General features: G+C 45.7%; 1 protein-coding gene and 1 long non-coding RNA gene across 2 annotated transcripts in view; one reads left to right on the top strand and one right to left on the bottom strand.

Annotated features, from left to right (window-relative positions):
* Nucleotides 1-8,629, bottom strand: part of LOC309370144 — a 253,335-nt gene extending 244,706 nt beyond the window's left edge. The window contains exon 1 of the long non-coding RNA XR_014168442.1: nucleotides 7,502-8,629. This is a non-coding gene — a long non-coding RNA (uncharacterized lncRNA). The remainder of the gene's footprint in view (nucleotides 1-7,501) is intronic.
* Nucleotides 8,630-15,334: 6,705 nt separating this feature from the next.
* Nucleotides 15,335-21,493, top strand: part of HS6ST1 (heparan sulfate 6-O-sulfotransferase 1) — a 189,847-nt gene continuing 183,688 nt past the window's right edge. Inside the window, exon 1 of the mRNA XM_081911561.1 lies at nucleotides 15,335-16,442. Within this exon, the coding sequence (XP_081767687.1) occupies nucleotides 15,922-16,442 (521 nt within the window). The 5' untranslated portion in view covers nucleotides 15,335-15,921. The remainder of the gene's footprint in view (nucleotides 16,443-21,493) is intronic.

Below are 21,493 nucleotides of genomic sequence, written 5' to 3'. Positions count from 1 at the left end.
TTCAACAGTAATTGTGAATGTAGGCACCTTGCCCATCCATCTATCTACATTGCAGACTCTACAGGGCATTGCTGTGATCACAGCAGAATCAATGCTCCTGTTGGTTGTTTGCAATTTTTTTATTTAGTTTGTATATTTATGGCCTAATTGCTTGCCAAAATTAGCTGTCAGCAATCATAATCCATGGCAAAGATACAGCACAAGAAATTGGGAAACGGGTGTATGACAGGGAGAGAAGGGGGTAGAATGGATGTTTGCATCTCACAGTCATCACTTCAGCTTTTTGCTTCCTTTTTGCATTTTGTGTTGTTTTTGCAAAAGCGAGGACCAGGGACAGCATAGCGGGGGGGGGGGCTCTTTGCTGGGGAATAAGTTCGCATCCCTACGAGCAAGTAAAAGGAAGACAAATACATGTCTTCTATGGGTAATTTATCCCCCTCTTCATTTTGCATTTAGGAACCGTGCCTCTAATGGCTTAGAACACCCCAAAGAAAGCTACCTTAAGAGTATTATTTTGATTCAATTAAAAATTGGTTAGGAGCTATTTGCCTCTTGCAATCCTCTAAGAGTTTTTTTGTTCTCCATATTTTATGTCCCTTAATTCCCGAGATCTGATTTCATGCTTTCTAAAAGGGTGTTTTGATAAGATGCTGACAGAATCACAACTAAAGAACCAAGTGTGGAAAATCCCATAATTTTGTAACGTCAACTGGTTTGTAAATAGATCAGAATTATTATTGACAGTGCTGCCCCCACGCTCCGCAAACCAGCATTGCACCGAGTTTCAGATCCAAAAAGAAGCTTCATAGGTTGATCTTTCGTTTCTCAGACATGAAACTCCATGTAGTGAGAGGGTGGGAGGTGGGTTTTTATTAAACTCTACCTTGAGACAAGAATTCTACTAAAAGACAAGAAATATAGCCTTTAGTTATGCAATTTGTTTTAAACAGGTGGCAAATTTAAATTCCCAATCTAAAATAACAATAGGTCTTAAATTACTAGTTCAAATAGCTTACAGATTTTAAATGTTGAGGAAACAAAGTACAATTAAGGATAGGGATGATTTATTGCCGAAATATTAGGACAAAATGCTATAAATACAGCTTTCTATGGCTTTGTGTAATCAGTCCCAGTAAGGCAATGGTTCTTTAATATCACAAAAATGTATATGATTCTGAATCATAAACCTTTGTAGTATATATGGCATAGGTATTCCTGTGATTCTTTAGAAAGCTCTGCAATTTACTCTCTTCACAGGTAAGAGTCACACGTGAATCTGATACAGTAGGAATATAGTACAAGCACACCTATTTATAACTTGCTTGCTATTTAAAACTTCTATTTTAAGTCAAGTAGCCTCTTTTGTTGGATTCCAGCTCCTATCAACACCACCAGCATGATCCAGGGGGATGATAGTTCAAGAGCAGTTGGAGAACCACAGCCCCCTCCCCAGTAGTGGACACCATGGTGGGGCAGTGCTGGTCACCTGACCTTCATTTGGTCATGCTATCGCTGCAGACTGGGAAGAAGAGATGGACAGGAAAGTTGGAGGTGCAGCGCAAACACACCAGCGGGAGCACCAGATTAGCTCTGTTGGTGCATTTGCACTGTGCCAGCCTTGCCACCATCTTGCTACTCCTCTCTGCCCCCCAGTAATCAGCAGCAAAGCACCTGATTGGAAGTCAGGTGTGCACCACTGTATCACCACCACTAAGCATCACCACCACTGGTCTTTCCTGGGACACCCAAACTGACCCTGGATAATCTTATCTCTTGCTGTAAACGTGAGGACGGCAACAGGTCTGATGTCTTTGAAACTGCCGTTTCTCCAGGCTGCACACAATTCTGCTCTACAAGTTATTATTGACTGGAAAACACTTTGTATTTTGACAACACAATTCAAAACCAAGCCGAAGCCTATAAGCATTTAACAAATTTATAACTTTCATATCTTCAGAACAGCTAAATCAATGTCGAGAATGAATCAGAAGGCAAGTGAATTGTATCTGTCACCAAACTGCAACTATTGTCATGCAGATGCATGCTTAGGAACTTGGGGAATGAAGGAGAAAATTCAAATATAACTCAGGTGGAGGGTTTTTTGCGGGGGAGGGGAGGGGAGGGGAGGCTGTCTACATAAAGCCTCCAACTCTCTCTTTGGTGAGATCACATGCCTACTCCTAAGTGGCTCAAGACCCTGCTATTGACTCAGATTCGTTGAATTTTGTGTGATTCCGCAGCATTTGACAGCTGCTTGATCACTTCTGTATTCCTGTTTCCTTAGGTGGATTAGACCGGTGGCTTCCATGTATGTATGTATAGGAACAAAGGAAGCGTTACGCTGAGTCAGACCAAGAGCCATCTAGCTCAGTGTTGTCTAAACGGAATGGCGGTGGCTCTCTAAGGTTTCAGATAGAGTATCCAACCTGGAAATGCAGAGGATTAAGCTTGGGGCCTTCTGCATGCAAAACAGCTGCTCTACCACTGAGCCATGCACCTTTTCAGTTGCTTGATGCTCCAGGCAGATGCAAAGTTCAACTCACCTGCCATCTCCCAGGCTTTTCCCCAGGACTCTCCCCTCCTGTGGTTTCCAGTAACTACTATTCAGAAGCATTGCTGCCTCCAACTGTGGCATCCCAGGATTAAATGGAAGGGAAACACAGGATTGCATTCTGATGCCAATGACATCATGCAAAATTGGAAACAACAGCACAACTGCATGCATGAGGAGTGCCCATCCCACAATAACCATCTTATTGGGAAGCCTCCTTTGTCTTTCCTGGGAATTTACTAGCTAATACCACCTATGACACAGAGAAGATAGCTTCTCTCCTTGATTGCTTCTGGCTTTCGTTCTTGCCAATTTGCTTGCCTACCAGAAAGAAAACAATTCATAACATTCCTGCGGCCTACAGGGACAGCCCAAGGCATTTTGCTGCCTGAGACAAAGTACAAAAAGGTCCTCCCACATTTCACATATAACAGCTGCCCAGGCTAGGAGTTCAAATTTATTTCAGCACTGGGTATAGAACGGTATCCTGCACCAGAGGGCAACAGGCTAACTTGGAGGCACTGGGAGCAGGCCGTAAGACACAAAGTCCTTTCCTTCAACACCTCACTACCACTCACCCATCTCTCCATCTGGTGACTCTAGTAAGTGCTGCAATGCAGCAACGGTGGTACCAGCAGGCATGTGTCACAGGAGCAGAGCAATACCTGCCTGTAAGAGGATGTAGCTGCTTATTTGCCTGACCCCAATCACAATACACTAGGACAGTGGTAGCCAGCATGGTATCCTCCAGATGGCATCGGCCTACAACTCCCATTATCCCTTGCCAGCATGGCCAATGGTCAGGGATGTTGGGAATCGCAGTCCAACATGTGGCAGGAGCCATGTAAGTTATCCCTGCAGTAGGAGAATGAGAAGAGACTGCCAGACCAGGCCAGCAACAAGCAAAACTGCTAGTATGGGAGCAGCCTGCGGGGGGTGGAGTGCTCAGGAGAGCAGCCAGAGGGGGCTCAGGAGGAATAGCTGGGGGGGCTGCTGCAACCCACCCCCTAGCATCTGTCAATTGAGGAGGCCACCTCGTTCTCCCTAATGGTATGGCCACAGCTTAGTCTAACATGAAGCTAGGCATGCTTTGTGTGAGGTTAACAAAGCACAACAGAATACTGTGCAGCATTACATGAGCTTTTGTGTAGTTGGGAATAGTAGGTTTAATAAGAAGTTGGGCTGCTTCTAAAACAAAAATCAATAGGAAAGAGATAAAAAGAAATAAATAATGAAGATGAATACTGTTGCCTTTCAGTCTTCATAACCTTTCACTAATTGCACGTTACAGGACTAATTACTTGCTAGTCAAAGGCATTTATTGTCTCATATCGAACTTGGCTTAAACAGCATAAGCGTTTGGCAGTCAAAACAAAGATTATGTGACTGTGCCATGATGCCTCCTCTCACACGATCCTGAGCAGTTGATTTAGCTTGCTTTGAGATGCTTAGATTCGCACCATTTAGGGCTGGGTGGCATGACCCATTTTCCTTGCAAGCCTCCAAGTAAATTCCCTTAAACCACATCTGCTGCCTTGTGTCAGCTGTGTCTTCACAGCTATGGCAGGAGCAGGCCCCCCATATAACCCATCCAGTCAGATGCTGAGTCCTGCCTCGATCCCCAGTTCTGTCCCTTCACACCCTGGGGCTTGAGGATGAAGAATGGCATTGGACCCAGTGGGAATCCCAGAGTCGCCACAGAAGTGACTATTTGGCTGCCAGAAAGTTCTGTTGCCAGGGTTCTGCTCTGGGGAAAGCCTCCACTTGGAAAGATGAAGAGGATCCACTTGCAAGCAATGACCCAGAAGCGGGCAATGAAAAAGATGAGCTGGCAATGAATATATAGGCATCTCCTCTGAATGCCTGTTGAGTTTGGAGATTATCAGTACCTATTGTACTTGATCTAAGGTACCTTCCGTTCTGGGCAACATTCTGGGGACCATAAGTGGGTGGTTGGTTGGGGCCAGAGGCAAAAGTGGGTTTAACAATTTAACACACATTTTACCTTTGTACAGTAGGCTAGTTCAGTGTTTCCCAACCTTGTGCCTCCAGCTGTTTTTGGCCTACAATTCCCATCATCCCTTGCCACTGGTCTTGCTAGTCAGGGATGATGGGAGTTGTAGGCCAAAAACATCTGGAGGCACAAGGTTGGGAAACACTGGGCTAGTTTGTACACACACTCACACACCAGTGTTCAAAACTCCCATTGTTCTAGGCGCATTTTGCGACAATAAATTTCATTAGTGCAAGCAGTTTCTGAGCTGTGGACACAGTACTGGGCCTAAGATTTCAGAATAAAACTGCAGAGTAGAAGGAAAGGAGGACCTTTTTCTGCCTCCCCACTTTCAGCTACTCTCTGAAAACTAGAGAAGAGACCCTCTTAAGAATACTAGGGGGTGGGCAGGGGAAGGACTAGGCTATGTGAAAAATGAACATAGTATTTTAGCTGCAGTTCATTCATTTTCAGCTGTGTATTCTTGTTATTAAAAAAGCACACCTAGACATTCTGCTGTTGCACCCGTAACCTAGGTTTAAGGTGCCATTTAGCTCCTAGCTTTCATATCTGTTTCTAACACTGTCACACACCCTTCTCTGTCCTTCATGCAGACATGTGAGAGATATTTCCGGAAGTCAAGGACACATTCCAACTAGGCAAAAGCAAAGCTGTGAAAGGGGTGTGGCCTGGAGAAAGGGGGTGTGGCCTGGGAAGAGTCTGAAGGGTCAGGAAGACAGATAAGTTCTCAAGGAAGACTTGTCTTTTCTATTACTAATCTCTGGCGTTTGGTCATCATTCCAGCATGCTGTTCATGAAGTTGGATGGCTGTTCAGAGACTGCACTTCAGAAATGTGCAGCTGAGTCTTGTGTTTGAATGTGCTGCAAACTGAGGAATGCAACTGCATTCATTACAGTGGTACCTCGGGCTAAGTACTTAATTCGTTCCGGAGGTCCGTACTTAACCTAAAACTGTTCTTAACCTGAAGCACCACTTTAGCTAATGGGGCCTCCTGCTGCTGCCACGCTGCCGGAGCACGATTTCTGTTCTCATCCTGAAGCAAAGTTCTTAACCTGAAGCACTATTTCTGGGTTAGCGGAGTCTGTAACCTGAAGCGTATGTAACCTGAAGACTATGTAACCCGAGGTACCACTGTACTTTAAAAATATGTAACAATAAAGTATCTATCTTACACAATAAAGTATCTATCTTACACAATAAAGTATCTATCGTCTCCTGAGATAATCAGCTCCTCTTTTTAAACTGTGTGTGTGCATTTTATCACATAGCCACCAAACAATATACTTGCCAACAACATGAGCTAGGAAGGAGATCTATTAGAGCTGCTCCACTTTTACCACCGACAATCAACATGGTACAGGTAAACAAAGGTTTCTTAATATTCTCTTCATCCTTCACATTTGCTGCTAACTCATTCTACAGTAAATAACCCTTGCTCAGAATTAACACTCAGCGGGTTATTCCACTAGTTATATACTTTTACAACCAGAGGCAAACATCAATACCACAAACTGCTTTGTGGCTCTTTATAGCTTCACATATATTTCAACCACTTACATAAAATAGTGCATAAATGCCAGCACTTCCCAAATCAAGGTATAAATTCCCAAACTTAAATTGACCTCCAACTGTCCACTGTGGTCTTTCCATAATGATGATATAATTATTCTAAAATAAGATACACACAAATATAGAGAAAGTAGCAGTATTTTTTAAATGGGGAGGGGGAATCAAAGCTAATAAACAGCACAAACGCAGCATGATTCTTTGGAGTGCTATAAAGACTTTTATTTTATCTAGTTTGGGAAGATCTGAGTTGTGTAATTCACCCTGCCTGTATACCTTGTGACTAACACAGCTGTCTCACTCTAGCTTGTATATTGGTAAAAAAATAAATAAACTGAAACCTTTGCAATATTATTTTCCTTCCAACTTATGCATATGGAAAATAGCTATTACAAAGAAATATAATCCTAGCTTTGTTGGATTTCCCCATCCTTCTCTTTGGATTTTCACATCATATTTTTATGACAGACTTTTTGGATTCCCCTTCATGCTACTATGGCTGCCTATGAACTCAACGAGTGGTGCTTACATCCACTAAGAGAGGTGGCTGCTTGTAAGCTTTGTCTTTCAGCGATGCACCAAAGAAGTTTTACCAGACCTCCACATTTAACTGGAAGGAAGGAAGGAGAGCACCACTGGATCAGACCAAAGTCCAGCTTCCCATTTTCCACAGTGACCAGGCAGATAGCCCAGGGAAGTCCCCAAGCAGGACTTTGCCTTCTTGTTGCTCCTCAGCAATTGCCACTGAACTTGAAAGGTCCATCTAGTTATCATGACTTGGAGTCATTTATCACCTAAATTTGTCTAACCCCCTTTGAAAAGCATCTGAGCTAGTGACCATCACAACTGATAGCAGTGAAATACCATAACTTAATGATGTCTTGAATCTCCTGTTAGTCTGTTTCACTGGATAACTTTGGATTCTAGTACAGTCGTACCTTGGATCCCAAACACCTTGCGAGTCAAATGTTTTGGCTCCCAAATATCACAAACCCGGAAGTGAGTGTTCCGGTTTGCGAACATTCTTTGGAACTCAAACGTCCAATGCGGCTTCCGTGGCTTCTGATTGGCTGCAGGAGCTTCCTGCAGCCAATCAGAAGCCGCACCTTGGTTTCCGAATGTTTTGAAAGTCAAACGGACTTCCAGAACGGATTCTGTTCAACTTCCAAGGTACCAATGTACAGCGAAAGGAAAAACACTGTCTTCACACCATGCAAAAAAAAACTGTCAGTACAACTATAAGTTTTTAAACAGCCTCTGTGGCACAGGCAACTCTGAACCCACACTTGCAGAACAAGGAAGTAAAAAAACGCTTGGAGAACTCTAAAGCATAAATACCGTGATCCAAAATAACTTTAGAGTAATTTACCTCTGTTCAGGGATTGACATGTAAATTCAGTTTTTCTCATGGGGAACTCTCACCCATCACCGAGGATTCCACATCATTTGCAGGACAGATCACATGGAGAAAAAGAGGGAGGGGCTGGCAATAGGAATGGAGAACTTGTAAGAACCCACAAACAGCATTACCCTCCACTGTCTGGTACCTGCAATCACTATGGGTTTTAGAAGGACACAGAAGGCAATTGAAACTGCTTTGAGGCAGGGCCACAAATCCACCCAACCCAACAAGAGCTGGTCCTCTTTCTCCTCAATCAGGAGTTACCACTGCTGTCAGTATCCCGTCAGCTTTACTGCCAAATATTTACAACTACTGTCAAAAACATGGCAGTTTCACTGCTTGCATTCTGGGATTTCCTTGACCTCTGTTACACTTCAGAGCAGCAGAGAGAAAACCTTCCTGGAGGCAGATTAGCCCCTTTTGGATTTGTATGCTGTGCCTTGTTGAATCATCCTCCTCCACAGTCAGCAATTGTGAAATCCACAAGCCCTACTTGTGCACTGTTGCTGTTGTTGTTGCTCTAAAAATTAAAGTCCCAACCATTTTGGGTGCCAACTACACTGCTCCTTTAAACTCCATACGTTCATGCCAAATCAGTTCCCCATAGATGACACTGATGTGGCTGCATTTGCCCTCTTAGCCATTTCAGGTTCCTTCATGTTTTCCTTAATCACGGGCCTCTGTCTGTTGCATGCTTCTGCTATGTATTCTCTGCCACTTCCCATCCTCATAATCCTGCCTTTGTGACATCAGAATAGCAGCTATTTGTGACATCACAATGAAAGGATTACTGTGGCTGATGCGAAGGGGGCAGTCACATTTGGAAAGGAGGGGAAGCTTGTTTCTCATGAAAATTCTCTTGCTGCTTGTGTTTTCCCTTGCAGAAGTAAAGACATTAACTAAACAGCAACAAGATTCCCTCTTTAGATGGACAAGTTAAAAGGCAGTTATTTAAAGGCCTTCCTTGAAGTGGTAAATGCAGACATAGAATGAATCAGAGAGACATTTCAAGTCTTATCCAGCAATTGTAGTTGTGTGGCTCCAACAGTGTAATCTTCTACATGTCTACTCATAAATAGGCCCCAGTGAGTTCAGCAGGGCTTACTCTCAAGTAAGTGAGGATTGTTGCTCAGAATTCTCATGATTTGGCTGTTCTTCACTTTGGTGAGAGATGCAGAACCTCTGTCCCTTCCAGATGTTGTTGTGTCCCATTAAACTTTAATTAGTTTAATGTAAATGCCCAGTGCACTTCCTTCTTTAAAAGTCTCACCACGGCAGAGGATTTCGCGCAGCAGCTAAGAAGGGCAGGAGAGGCAGCATCTTCCCAAAAAGGAGTCCTGGAGCATGCGGTTTGTAAATCAAAAATAAGGTTTATTTACAAAACACCAAAAAACAATCCTGGCGACGAACCACACATCTCAGCAAAACACACACCCAAAGGGAGAAGGGGGAGAACAAACAAACAGGGGGACTATTTATACAGACTCATGTTCCTGGAAGCCTAATGACCTCCAGCTGCTCAGTGATTAGAGCGTTTCTGCTACTCTTTTAACCCTTTGATAGCAACACCCCCTCTCGCTCGTAACACTGAGCTGTACCAACCTTAATACAAATTTAAACCTGAACAGAAACATTTATGAGATTGCGGACTCAAAGCTTTTGTAAAACCGTCTGCGAGATTTTCTTGGCTTGGACAATACTTTAGTTCAATTAAACCTTGTTTTACACTTTGGCATACATTTTGATAACGGATATCCAAGTGTTTTGTGTGCGCCTTGAATTGACCTGATTTAGCTAGTTTAATACAAGGTTGATTGTCTTCCCACACTCTGATAGGTAGGGAACATTCTCCAAACAATTCTTGTACCAGTTGCTTATAAAATTCCAGTTCTCTACATATATCTGATAACGCATTGAACTCAGATTCAGTTGAACTTAAAGCTATAAGTGATTGTTTTCTTGATCTCCAACCAATTAGTGCATTTCCAAATTTTATCGCCATTCCTGACACTGATTTTCTATCTGGTCCAGCATTTGCCCAACTGCTGTCGGCCCAACATTCAAGTTGTGTGCTGCCCTCTGCTGATAGTTTTAAGCGAAAGCTTTTGGTAGTTTGGAGATACCTTAAAACTCTTTTTACTCCTTGCCAAGCATGCATTGATGGTTTTTCAGCTTGTCTACACAGCATGTTGACAGCATATGTTATATCGGGCCGAGTCCACTGTGCAATGTGGAGTAGACTGCCTATCGCTGACTGGTAAACCCCGGGATTACAGAACTCTGCCTTTTGCTCAGTTTGAGCATCCTTTGTGTAACTTAACTCCATTGGGGTTTTAACACCAGCACAGTTGTTCATTTTAAACCTTTCCAGCAACTGCTGGATTTTAGCTTCTTGGCTAAGCCAATAGTTACCATTTTCATCTTGCTGAATTTTAACTCCTAGATAAACAGATACATTGCCTAGTGATTTTATCTGAAACCTTTCTCCAAGCTTTGTGGCAAATTGTTGTGCAAGTTTATCATCCTTTCCACTGTATAATAAATCGTCAACAAATATCAAAACTGCTTCTTGTTCACATCCCGAGCCTTTTAGATAAAGACACGCATCTGCTGCGCTCTTTCTGAACCCCATGCTCTCTAGAGCATCGTTTAAGCAGGAATTCCAATTACGGGCGGACTGTTTCAACCCATAAATGGATTTGTGTAGGCGCCAGACCTGGTTTGGCTTGTCTCCTTCAAAACCTGGTGGTGGTGTCATATAGACTTCCTCCTGTAAGTCTGCATTTAAATAAGCCACATTGACATCAAAATGAAACAGCTTATTTCCCTTCTTAGCTGAAGAGGCTAGAAGCATTCTTAATGACTCCGATCTTGAAGTAGGGGCATAGATTTGAGAATAGTGAACACCTTTGCGCTGCGAAGACCCTTTTGCAACTAGTCGGGCTTTATATTGCAACTCTTCAGTAGTTGTGGGCTTTAAACGATATACCCATCGACAACCTACAGCTTGTTGCCCTTTCGGAAGCTCTGTACTTGTAAACACACCGAGAGACTTCATTGAAGCCATCTCTTTTTCCATTGCTTCCTGCCACTTTACGGCTTCTGAGCTTGGAAGCTGTTGTACTTCCATATAGCTTTCTGGCTCACACTGTGCCATATTTACGTATACACTTGTCACCTTAAACCGCTCTGGCGGCTTGCCCTTCGTGGCGCGTTTTGACCTGCGCAATTGCTCCTCTTGTGCCCCCTCTGACCGTTGGCTGTCAGAATCTGTCTCAGACTTTATGTCTGGACGTGCCTCTAGGGATAAAGACCTCCGTTTAGATACCTCCCTTGGGCTTGGTGTTGCAGGTGACCTGCTTTGCTTTTGCTGTCTGCTAGGCCTACTGACTGGCGAAGTTGGAGCACTCCTAGATTCTGGCTTTTCTACCTTAGGAGAAGAACCTCGTGCCTGATCAGAATCTGCATCTGAACCATGTGCACCATCCCCTTCTGGCTCATCACTCTCTGGACTTTCTTTCTCAGCATGAATGCCTAAATCATCTCTCAAAATGTCAGGGTTAGCGTGTAAGTGAGTCCATCCGGACTGCTCACAAAAATCAGCGCTCCTACTGAGGACCACTCTTGTAGTATCCCCACCTGGGTCCACAAACCTCCAAGATTTGGCATGTGGTTCGTACCCGCAAAAGATGAGTTTCCTAGCCCTTGGACTTCCCTTTTTCCTTAACGCTTTTGGGATAAGTACATAGGCTTGAGATCCAAACACCCGAAAGTAATTAACTTTGGGCTTCTTCCCATATAAAGCAAAATAAGGCGTAGTATCAATTACCGAATTATATACTCGGTTCAGAATATGAGTAGCCGCCTGCCAGGCTTCCGCCCAGTAACTCTGAGGAAGTTTAGCATCAAACAACATAGAGTTTGCCAACTCTTGCAGAACCCTATTTTTACGTTCGGCCACGCCTCCTTCTTGGGGGGAAGAAGGTGTAGACAGACGATGCTTAATTCCCTTTTTCTTAAAGAAATTCTGCAACACAGACCCGGTAAATTCTGACCCTCTGTCTGTCTGAAAAGCAAGTACTCTAGTACCGAATTCAAGTTCTACCGCATGAACCCAATTTTTAACTGTTTCTGCAGTATCTGCTTTTGTTTTGAGAGGAAAAAACCATGTAACCTTTGTTTTGTCATCCGAGAGACACAGTGCATACTTCGAACCTCCCATGCTAGCAACAGGCATTGGGCCACACAGGTCCATATGCACAAGTTGGAATACTTTGTCAGATTTCCTATCTGAACTGGGATAGCTGCATCTATGAACCTTCGCACTTTTGCATGCAGTACAATCCAAATACTTAGTACATTTGTTCAATTTGCACCCTTCTGATAATTCAGGTTGCCTTTTAACATACTGAAAATTAATATGCCCTAAACGGCGGTGCCATAAATGAACACAAGAATTATGGGTAGGCGTGTTCACACAACCAGCATGAACCTGTTCAACTTCATCTGGACTTGTCTCAAAATAATATAACCCATTTCTGCATTCCACCTGCAAAAGAGATACGTTATTCTTTGAAATAGTGCAAACCCCATTTTCAAACACAGTTTTAAACCCATTTCTATCAAGTTCTGACACAGACAAAATACACCCCTTCAGTCCCTTTAGCACGTAGGCATCAATTTCTGTTTGCAAACAATTTAAGAACACTGTGCCTACAGTCTCTAAGGAACGTTTAGTTGAATCTGCCATTGTCACAACTTTAGGGGTTTGCAAATGTCTGCAATTCTGCAAACGGACACTAGATGGCGCCACCAGGTGGTGAGATGCACCACTGTCGATCAACCAGCGTAGATTGCTGCCTTGGCCACGCCCTTGCATCAACGCCATTGCTGAAGCCATGTGCTGTGTGCTGTGGGAGTAGCCACGACCTCCTCCTCTTCTTCGACGTCCCCTGGAACTCCTTGTCTGGTAACTAGGGGTAACGGCCTTGTTGCTGTCTTGACCAGGTTCACGTGTGCAATTCCTGATTAGATGGGAAGGGGAACCACAGCGAAAACAGTGTCTAGCTGCAAAAGCATTTACTGTGTGCTCAAACTCAGCATCAACACTCTTAGGCACAGCATAACTCCCCTTTAAAGACAAACCTCTTTCTCTTTGCCTTTTATCCTGTTCATCCGCAAGCCGAGAAGAAATGTATTCAAGGGTTAATTCAGTTGAAGGCATAGCTTCCAAAGTTAGAGCTAGAGTCTCATAGCTTTTATCAAGAGAAGACAACAATATGTATGACTGCTGCTCCATAGAGAAAGGAATGCCCAGCTGCCTTAGTTGATTAAAGGCAGACACCATTTTGGCAATATGTTCTTTCACACACGCTCCCGGTTGGAGACGTAAATCAAACAAACATCTTGTAGCATGGATCTTGGCCCCCGCAGTGTTTCTGGAATTTAACCGCTGCAGAACCGTCCAGGCCTCATGCGTGTTCTTTAACTCAGAAACATAAGGCATTTGCTCTGGTCCCACTGCCAAAACTAGTAGACCTTGGGCTTTCCTGTCGCGTTTCTGTGAAGCTGCTGCTGCTGCTTTGGCTTCTGCAGACGCGTCTGCAGCTGCCTGTAAAGGCGGTGCTTCAGTACAGCTCCACAACTCTTTTGCTTGCAACCAAACCCTTACTCTAGCCTTCCAATCTTGCCAATTTTTCCCATTGAGTCGCGTAAACGGGACAGTAAAACTTTCCTGGGACTCTGCCATCCTCCCTGGGGCTTAGGAACGATACTCACACACCTGTAGACCGTCTCCCAGCTGCTGAGGTGGCTCCTTGAGGAATCAGACGTCTTCCAGCGAGTACAAACTGCGCAGTGCCTCTTTAAAACTTTTCTAGGCACGTTGCAGGACTCAAGCTGCTTTGGAGGCTTTCGTTGTCGGCAACCGCTTCTGTCTTCACTCCAGTCCTTGCATAAATCACTCTGAACTGCTCTCCTTATCTCCTTCTTGACGTACAAACATCCATAACCTGTCCCATTAAACTTTAATTAGTTTAATGTAAATGCCCAGTGCACTTCCTTCTTTAAAAGTCTCACCACGGCAGAGGATTTCGCGCAGCAGCTAAGAAGGGCAGGAGAGGCAGCATCTTCCCAAAAAGGAGTCCTGGAGCATGCGGTTTGTAAATCAAAAATAAGGTTTATTTACAAAACACCAAAAAACAATCCTGGCGACGAACCACACATCTCAGCAAAACACACACCCAAAGGGAGAAGGGGGAGAACAAACAAACAGGGGGACTATTTATACAGACTCATGTTCCTGGAAGCCTAATGACCTCCAGCTGCTCAGTGATTAGAGCGTTTCTGCTACTCTTTTAACCCTTTGATAGCAACATGTTGGACCACAGCTCCCATCACCCCCAACAATTGGTTGTGTTCTCTGGGGCTGATGAGTTGGGAATCCAAAAAATATGTGAGGGGAAATACCTGGAAGACCATCCCTGACCTAGTGATACTGGGCTGAACATGAGGAAGGCAAAACCAGAGGCTGTCTTTTAGGGTCATCTGTATACTTGGCTCAGTATACCTGAAGGAGAATCTCCACACACATTGTTCAGCTCAGACACTGAGATCCAGGTCTGAGGGCCTTCTGGCAGTTTCCTCAATGCGAGAAGCGAAGTTACACAGAACCAGGCAGAGGGCCTTCATGGTAGTGGCGCCTGCCCTGTGGAATGCCCTGCCATCAGATGGCAAGGAAATAAACAAATATCTGAATTTTAGAAGACATCTGAAGGCAGCCCTGTATTGGGAAGTTTTTAATGTTTGATGTTTTAGTGTATTTTTAATATTTTTAATATTTTGTGGCTGGAGAAACCCAGCCAGATGGGCGGGGTATAAATAATAAATTGTTGTTGTTGTTGCAATTGAGCTATCTCTAGATGGAATCACAAAATTCCTACAAACACAGACATGAGAATTTCGATGTTCACTGCTGCTCATGGCTGTAGAGAAAAGCTTTCAGCTGCTGGCAGGCACTCCCAAGGGCTCCAAAAAAGAGGCTTGTTATGAAGATGCCTGAATGACGTTTAAAACCCCACCATTTATTGTATTTTAACTTAAAAATAGAAAACTCATTTCTGAGAATGCTATTTCACCACAACTGGTTCTCAAATTCCTTTCCAAAACCAGACAGCAGCAGGGCAGCCACTTTTATTCTTTCCGCTGGGGCTCTCGCGCCTTTTCACATTCCCACAACAAGCAGAAATGAAGAGGCCACTCTTTGCCCGGCGCTGCACCTTGATGCGAGCGGGAAACCGCACCTGTTGAATTTCTGCCGAGTCCTTTCAATTGTTCAAGAGGAGGAGGTGAGGCAAAGCCAAGAAGCCCCTTAAGCAGGAGCCTATAGGCTCTGTTCATGCAGGGGTTGGGGTGGAGAGACTCAAGCTTTTGACCTGAAAACTTAATGCCCCCTTCTCTTTCTTAGGGGGGTGGCGGTGGAGGGAGGTCAGGAACGCTCCCTTGAGAGAACCACCTCCGAACGCCAGCGCCCCTCCAGGCTCGAGCCGCCCCGCTCAGTGCGCTTCCCCATTGGCGGAAGGAGAAAGAGGAAGTGAAAGAGCCTCGAAAGAACCAGGAGGAAAATAGCGAAATTATCCTGCGGGCGGGCCCTGTCAACTCGGGAGCCTCCAGAAGCGCTGCCTTTGCGGCGTGCCTGTGTGGTGCTGCTGCTGCTGCCGCGGCTGCTGCTCTGCCTCCCTCCGCCAGCGCGCGCCTGGAGCGGCGAGCAGAGCGCGAGGAGGCGGCGCTGTGCATGCTGGGCTCGGAGCGCGGCGGCGGCGGCGGGGCTTTGCCCTAGGAAGCGAGGCAGGAAGGACTTGAACTAGCGTGCAGCCGCCTCCGCCAGCCCTGCCTCCGCGAGACCCCGAAGGGGCTGCGCGCCCGGCGCCTCGGCCGGGTCGGAGCCGGGGCCAGGAGCGGCAGAGGCAAAGTCCCGAAGGCAGAGGCGGGACGGGGCTGCGAGGGAGGCGGAACCGGGGGAGGGCGGTCGACCCTGGGAGCCGCGCGCTCGCTCTCTCTCTCTCTCGCCGCCGCCCCCCCCCCCCGTCCCCGGTGGCTGATCGCCGCTTGGCAGGAGGAAGCCCCCCCTGGCTGCGGATCTGACTGAAGGGGGGCCGGACGGGGAGGGAGGGAGGGAGGGAGGAAAGGGGTGGGAATCCCTCGCCCTCCGCGCGCTCTCCGGGGCGCACGGCGCTTTTTCGTCGGGGTGGTTTCGCGGGGCTTCTTCGGAGCCTGGGAGCGGGCGAAAGGGGAGCCGACGTCGCCGGGGGCACCTCCGCCAGCAGCAGCAGCAGCTCCCGCAGCAGCAGCTCTCCCGCCGCCTCCCCCTGGCCGGGAGATGGTGACATATGAAGCGCGCTGGAAGGACCATGGTTGAGCGGAACAGCAAGTTCCTGCTGATCGTGGCGGGCTCGGTGTGCTTCATGCTCATCCTGTACCAGTATGTGGGGCCGGGGCTGAGCCTGGGCTCGCCGAGCCTCCGCTCCTACCAGGACGAGCTGGACCTCTTCCCCACGCCGGACCCGCACTACGTGAAGAAGTACTACTTCCCCGTGCGCGAGCTGGAGCGCCAGCTCGCCTTCGACATGAAGGGCGACGACGTGATCGTGTTCCTGCACATCCAGAAGACGGGCGGCACCACCTTCGGCCGCCACCTGGTGCAGAACGTGCGCCTCGAGGTGCCCTGCGACTGCCGGCCCGGCCAGAAGAAGTGCACCTGCTACCGGCCCAACCGCAGGGAGACCTGGCTCTTCTCGCGCTTCTCCACCGGCTGGAGCTGCGGGCTGCACGCCGACTGGACCGAGCTCACCAACTGCGTGCCGGGAGTGCTGGACAAGCGGGAGAGCGCCGCCGCCGCCAAAACGCCCAGGTGAGCAGCAGCAGGACGGGCAGGAGGGAAGCCTGGCGCGCAAATGTCTGGCTCCTTAAACCTCCTTGTTTCCTTTCATTGCCGGTTCTGTTCCCCACTCCTTTATCCTCACAGCAACCCTGCGAGGTAGGCTAGGGCCCCAGCTTCACTCCTGATTTTGCAAGTGGGTGTTCTCTCTCTCTGACCTGCTAAACCACTGGGCTACACTTTTTGCACTTCCTCTCGAGAAAGGGCCTGGTTGGATCTCCTGGACCTGGGTTCCAGAGTGTGTGTCATTCCCATAGCCTGCTTATATGGCATTGGTTGTACTCAAGCAGACTGTGGTGGTAAGAGGGCACACAGATCACACGTGGCTTGGCTGTTCCTTCAGACTTGGGAACTTGCATTTATTGCACTTGCTGCTCAGCCTGCTTCTGGGGTAGGTTTGGTGATGAGGCAGAAAATAACAAGAGAGTTGCAAGTTGGGCACATGCAGCCTAACAGACTGTTCACCCGGACCCTGTCCTCAACATGCCAGCTTAGTCCTGTGGAATTGAACTCAGAGCAGATCCCCTTCATCAATAGGGTCACCACTCTGTCCCCCACCCCCACTTGTGCACCTTTAATAGTTGCACAATATACAGAATTTAGCAGCTGATGTTGGGGGAGGAGGAGGGAAAGTACTGCACCTGTGGAATTTCTGCCTATAGTAAAGCTGTTAAATCTGCAACAGAAGCCGGGGCAGAAAGGTGTCAGCCCTATCTGCAGCAGCCTGCCTGCCTGCCTTCATATTGTGCTCATGCTGAACCATCCCTCTACCTCATAAAAACCATCTCCCCTTATACCAAAACCACTTGCTACTCCTTTCCTTCCCGGCTCTGTACTCTCCAGGGCATGCCTTCCTCCACAGACCTTAACTGGACTTGATCATTTTAAATATTGGAGTTACGATATTGGAATCTCCCTCCCACCGCCATCTACATTTGCAGGCTGGCTTGAGAGAAAGATCCTCTGAGTATGAGCAGAGTACTGTGAATTGCAATGGTGATGTGCTGGTTAAAGAAACAATTAATAAACAAGCTGTCCCCTCATTCCCCTTAAAAGCTTTTCGCTCCCCATTTGGGAATAGGGAGCAGAATGTTTGAAACAGATTGTGTTCTCCTCAAGCAAATTTGAGACCTGGGATTTTCCAGTTTGCAAATGAATCCCTGCATCTCTCCCAGCACATGTTGGGCAGATGCCTCCACACCTAATTCTGGGATGCCCACATCACCCCAACGCTGCAGCATATAGTATTACTCCGGACCTTGCACCCTGCTCAGCACCGACCCCTTCCCCTGCTCTGCAGTCTGCACCTCACAGCCTTGACCTTTCTGACTGCTTAGCCCACCTATAGGAGGCACACCACAAGGGCCATTGATCTCCCAGTCGTACTTCACATGTCAAGTATTTGAACAGCGTTTCTGCTTGTTGCCCCTTTCTCATACTATGCTAAGTGTTGTCCTGTAGCCCTACATATCCTACCCTTACTAGTAGCATTTTTCTCTCCCGTAGTCTCCCATCTATATATACTGCACAGAGTGCATTGTTCAAAGAATACTCCGCATTCCTGCTTGTCCTGGACTGCGTCCCTAAGAACTTTTTTTTCAGGCTTAGACTGCCCTGCTGTTCATCCTTCCTTTCCGCCAAACCTGTGGACACACCCGCTTGATTAGCCTGTGAGCCCTGATCCTCCTTTTTAGATGGCACAAATTTGCCTTGTTGCAAAGCATTATTCCTTCCTCATCTGGTTGCCTACCCCTTTTCTTGCCATGTGTACTGGAACCCAGTACTTCCACACGGCAACCACCGAAACGCTTCTTCCTGTGGTTGCTTTTCCTTTCTCCTGGATTAGTGGGGTTTTGGGGAGGGGGAAACAAAAAAAAGGACAGCTGAACACCAGCCTTTGGGAAGCAAGGAAAGTTGTCACTAGGCATGAATCCCATTCCGTTGCCCAGCTTTCCACTTTTCATATCCTAACTTAAATAAATAAATAAATGCCCCCTGCTCCTCTTATTTCTCAGTTAATATCACTTGGCCTTTCCTGATCCTCCAAAACTGGCTGTGTTTCTTTAAATCCTTTAGAGATGCTTCTAATTCCTTCCTCTGTAATTTTAATATGTTGGAGTCTCATTCAAAGAGCTATTGTTCCCTCTGTTGTCCTACCTAGTGAATGTAAATCATCGATTGTTACTACCCTTTAGAGCCTTTTGTTCCAAAGTTTAGCGCCCATAGCTCCGCAGGATTTTATGTTCACATTTGTTAATGCCATGTGCTGTGCATGTATATTGTTAATATCCTTTATAATCCTTGCAGTGAGTAGGCAGCCTTGGAAGGCAGAACCTTGTATCCCCCCCCCCCTTTCTTCACTGCTGCTATGCTCATTTCTTTCTCTTCTCTTTTTGCTCCGTTTCGGTTAGACTTGTTCGTCATGCAGTGCTGCATGCAGTTATCAATTATGTCTATTGATTCTGTTGTTCTTCCTAGCTTTTTAACTCATCTTGGTGGATTTCATCATTAATCGCTCTCGCCCTGCCTTATGCAGGCTGACGCAGGAGTATCAAAACAGGGAACTTCTCCCAGAAGGGCCAAACCCATTTAGGTTTCTTTTCTGGGAAGACAGACATGTGTAAACAGTTACAAACAATGCCCTTCCATGTTTACTATGTTGACATTTGGTCAAGAGCTGTGATGTCGGAAAATACCTTGCAAAGTTAAAATGGTAGAATGTTTATGTTCTTGTGGCTTTTGTGTTTAAAGAAAAGAAAAAAGAAAACTCTGACCTTTGACTCTTAGCTAGCAAATCATTAACCTTGCATAAAGACCAGTACACAGATTTATGGGTGAATTCTCCTTTCCTCGAATTAAAACTTACATGCTAATGCTAAAATGGGTTTATATTTTGTTGGAACAATGACAAGCTGGGATAGTGAGAGTAAGGGCTTTGCTATGTGATTGCCGGGGTAGCAGTGACCACTAAATTTACTTGTATTGGCGGAGTGGCCTGTTCTTTTGGGAAGTGAATCCCAGAGAACCCAGAAGTGCTTTTCTTAAGGCTGTGTTTGTGATGAACTTTGTATTGTAAATATTTTTTGGATTTGTAATGACTCTAGGTTTGGGATTTCTTTTTCTCTGGTATCTGATTCTAGTAGCGGTTAGCAGCTATCCTTTTTTAAAAAATAACAAGCTGATCTCAGTGAGTTCAGTGATGAGCATGGATAGGACAATAGCCTCAAACTGAGGTTGTGTAAAAGAGAAAATGTTATTCTGCAGCATACAAATTCTGATGTTTGGTTTTGGCCTCTGGCTTAGTTTGCTTATTTTTTGTCTCCCTGATGGTTGCCCTGCTAAGGTTGAGGAAGGTCTTGATGTTCAGCCATGAAGGGCTTCTGGTGATGAGGAGGTTTAGCAATCAGCTGCTCATAACCTTTCTCTATTAATATCCAATGTTCTGGCCATTCATTAACTGTGTACAGGGGAATGTTTTTGATAACGATAAACAAGAGCTGCTGGCTTGACTTTGTAATATTGTCCTATCACACAGGCCTATTGTGCTGCAGTCCATTTCAGCATGTCCACAGAAAGATAACATTTCTCGCCGCTTGTAATGAAATCTGGCTTCATAAACAAGAGCTGTTTATGTAAAACCACTGGTGGAGCGCATTTCCTTTGTTGGGATAGAAAAGGGATTCATTCTTGCATTATTTCCACTACAGTGGTGACTGTATCACTTCATTTCCCCCCTCTGAATAATGTATCTAGGGTAATGGAACAGCCTCTGCTTTTCACGTCTGGCGCACGTTACAGAGCCTGCTGAGAGCAGCGAAATGCGTTGGGTGATACCTTTTGTTGGACTCGCTTTCTTGGCTCAAGCATGCGCAAGGTCCTGAGATTCACAGAACTCACCCTGTCGAAATTGGGCTCCAACATTTTTTATTTGAAAACAGCAGCCGACAGAAGAGTCGTTATTTCAGATCCATTTCACTTGGATGAATTTTGTCTGCAATTCCAAGTATGTATATCAGGAAGGAAGCTCCATGCAATGGTGCTCAGCTTTTTGAAAATATGCATAGAATCAGGTTGTCAGGCCTGTACATGTCTTCTCATTTCGTGCAGAAGCTTTTACTCCCATCTTAACAGGGGTATAGGATTGCAGCCTAAACAACTTTTTTTCTCAAATGCACCTGTTAGGATTACCAATTTGAACTGATATAGTCTCTTCCATTCTGTAATTTTCTGCTTGCTGATGTTCTCTTTCCAGTTGTTGCATCAGAGCTGTAAGTGTAGGAAAGCTGTTTGTTTGTTTAGAGCTTTTTAAAAAAAGAAAAGAAAAGATTTTTGAGTTTCTCTAATTCACCCTGCCAGTGTCTTACAGGCATTCTTGAAGGTCGTTCAGCAGTGCTCATAAATACATACAAATCATCAGCTAAAAGATTGTTAACCTTGTAAGCTGTGCCATTTCAGCGCTGCTAAGTGCATTCTTCCACTACAGTCTGTAGCCTGGTACAGTACATGTACGGAATGCAATGGCTCTTGTTGCTTTCCTGCTCCACCAGTGACACCAGGGCCTTTATCCTTCTTTCCTTCCTTCCTTCCTTCCTACCTTCCTTCCTTCCTTCCTTCCTTCCTTCCTTCCTTCCTTTCTTTCTTTCTTTCTTTCTTTCTTTCTTTCTTTCTTTCTTTCTTCAAAGGATACTTAAATTGCTTCCTTTATTTCCTCATGTCTCTCTGACGACATCTTGCTAAATCCAGTTCTGTGTGTTCAAATGCATTGTTGTGTTTTGCAGGGAGGTCTGATGAATTGTGGAAAGATTGCTGTTAGACAGTTATAAAGTTGTTACAATATCTTACAGATTTTGGTTAAGAGCCCACAGCTTTTCATTGTTTTCCAGTTCTCATCATGGGTTTTTTTTTGGGGGGGAGGGATTATTTGATGTTCGTTTGGCTTATGATCCCTTTTCCTGAGGAACGACAGAGCAAAAATGACTCACATGTGCATAAACCTGTCACACAGTGGAAGAAGCCCTTTCATG

Source organism: Podarcis melisellensis (genome assembly GCF_964234715.1).
Source record: "Podarcis melisellensis genome assembly, chromosome: 5".
Classification (NCBI taxonomy): domain Eukaryota; kingdom Metazoa; phylum Chordata; class Lepidosauria; order Squamata; family Lacertidae; genus Podarcis; species Podarcis melisellensis.
This window is presented reverse-complemented; position numbering and strand designations above follow the sequence as displayed.